The 1750-nt window shown below is 51.8% G+C and overlaps 1 protein-coding gene across 1 annotated transcript; it reads left to right on the forward strand.

Annotated features, from left to right (window-relative positions):
* The first annotated feature begins 66 nt into the window (after positions 1–66).
* Positions 67–675, forward strand: LOC123966037 (uncharacterized protein DDB_G0271670-like). The gene has a single exon (XM_046042282.1). The coding sequence runs from the start codon at positions 67–69 to the stop codon at positions 673–675; it is 609 nt and encodes a 202-aa protein (XP_045898238.1).
* The last annotated feature ends 1075 nt before the right edge of the window (positions 676–1750 follow it).

Consider the following 1750-nt stretch of genomic DNA (forward strand, 5'->3'; position numbering starts at 1 on the left):
ACCACCTCCAGTACCGCCTCCAGTACCGCCACGACGTCCAGCACCGCCACGTTGTCCACCACCGCCATGTCGTCCAGCACCGCCACGTCGTCCAGCACCACCTCCAGTACCGCCTCCAGTACCGCCACGTCGTCCAGCACTGCCTCCAGTGCCGCCACGTCGTCCAGCACCGCCTCCAGTACCACCACGTCGTCCAGCACCGCCACGTCGTCCAGCACCACCTCCAGTACCGCCTCCAGTACCGCCATGTCGTCCAGCACTGCCTCCAGTGCCGCCATGTCGTCCAGCACCGCCACATCATCCAGCACCACCTCCAGTACCGCCTCCAGTACCGCCACGTCGTCCAGCACCGCCTCCAGTACCGCCACGACGTCCAGCACCGCCACGTTGTCCACCACCGCCATGTCGTCCAGCACCGCCACGTCGTCCAGCACCACCTCCAGTACCGCCTCCAGTACCGCCACGTCGTCCAGCACCGCCTCCAGTACCGCCACGACGTCCAGCACTGCCACGGCGTCCAGCACCGCCACGTTGCCCAGCACTGCCTCCAATACCGCCACGTTGTCCAGCACCACCACGTTGTCCAGCACCGCCACGTCGTCCAGCACCGCCACGGCGTCCAGCACTGCCACGTTGTCCAGCACCGCCACGTTGTCCAGCACCGCCACTAATTAGTTAGTTCTCTGTTAACCGTTTGGGGAAAAAAAAAAATCAGCACATATCGGAGATCTTTTGCATCGCCATATTCATTAGTTATAACGTTACCTTACCAACATTTCTAGCGACGCCCTCACATAACTGTAACGTTACTGTTTAAATCCTGACAATCCACAGTGTGCACCAGTATCGTAGCAAATAGCAAAACCGTAGTAATAAGCTAGGTCAATGATATTGAAATATCATATACAGGTGCTGATCATAAAATTAGAGTATCATCAAAAAGTTGATTTATTTCATTAATTGATTAAAACTGACAACTAAGGAAAATCCCAAATTCAGTATCTCAGAAAATTAGAATATTACTGAAGACCAATACAGAAAAAGGATTTTTAGAAATGTTGGCCAACTGAAAAGTATGAACATGAAAAGTATGAGCATGTACAGCACTCAATACTTAGTTGGGGCTCCTTTTGCCTGAATTACTGCAGCAATGCGGCGTGGCATGGAGTCCATCAGTCTGTGGCACTGCTCAGGTGTTATGGGAGTGTTATAGGTTGCTCTGATAGTGGCCTTCAGCTCTTCTGCTTTGTTGGGTCTGGCGTATCGCATCTTCCTCTTCACAATACCCCATACATTTTCTATAGAGTTAAGGTCAGGCCAGATTGCTGGCCAATTAGGAACAGGGATACCATGGTCCTTAAACCAGGTACTGGTAGCTTTGGCACTGTGTGCAGGTGCCAAGTCCTGTTGGAAAATGAAATCTGCATCTCCATAAAGTTGGTCAGCAGCAGGAAGCATGAAGTGCTCTAAAACTTCCTGGTAGACGGCTGCGTTGACCTTGGACCTCAGAAAACACAGTGGACCAACACCAGCAGATGACATGGCACCCCAAACCATCACTGACTGTGGAAACTTTACACTGGACGTCAAGCAACGTGGATTCTGTGCCTCTCGTCTCTTCCTCCAGACTCTGGGACCTTGATTTCCAAAGCAAATGCAAAATTTACTTTCATCAGAGAACATAACTTTGGACCACTCAGCAGCAGTCCAGTCCTTTTTGTCTTTAGCCCAGGCAAGACGCTTCTGACGC

This window comes from Micropterus dolomieu, unplaced genomic scaffold (genome assembly GCF_021292245.1).
Source record: "Micropterus dolomieu isolate WLL.071019.BEF.003 ecotype Adirondacks unplaced genomic scaffold, ASM2129224v1 contig_12324, whole genome shotgun sequence".
Lineage (NCBI taxonomy): Eukaryota > Metazoa > Chordata > Actinopteri > Centrarchiformes > Centrarchidae > Micropterus > Micropterus dolomieu.

Coding starts and splice junctions, on each gene's coding strand:
- LOC123966037 (XM_046042282.1), top strand. CDS start 67: ATGTCGTCCAGCACCGCCACGTCGTCCAGCACCACCTCCAGTACCGCC.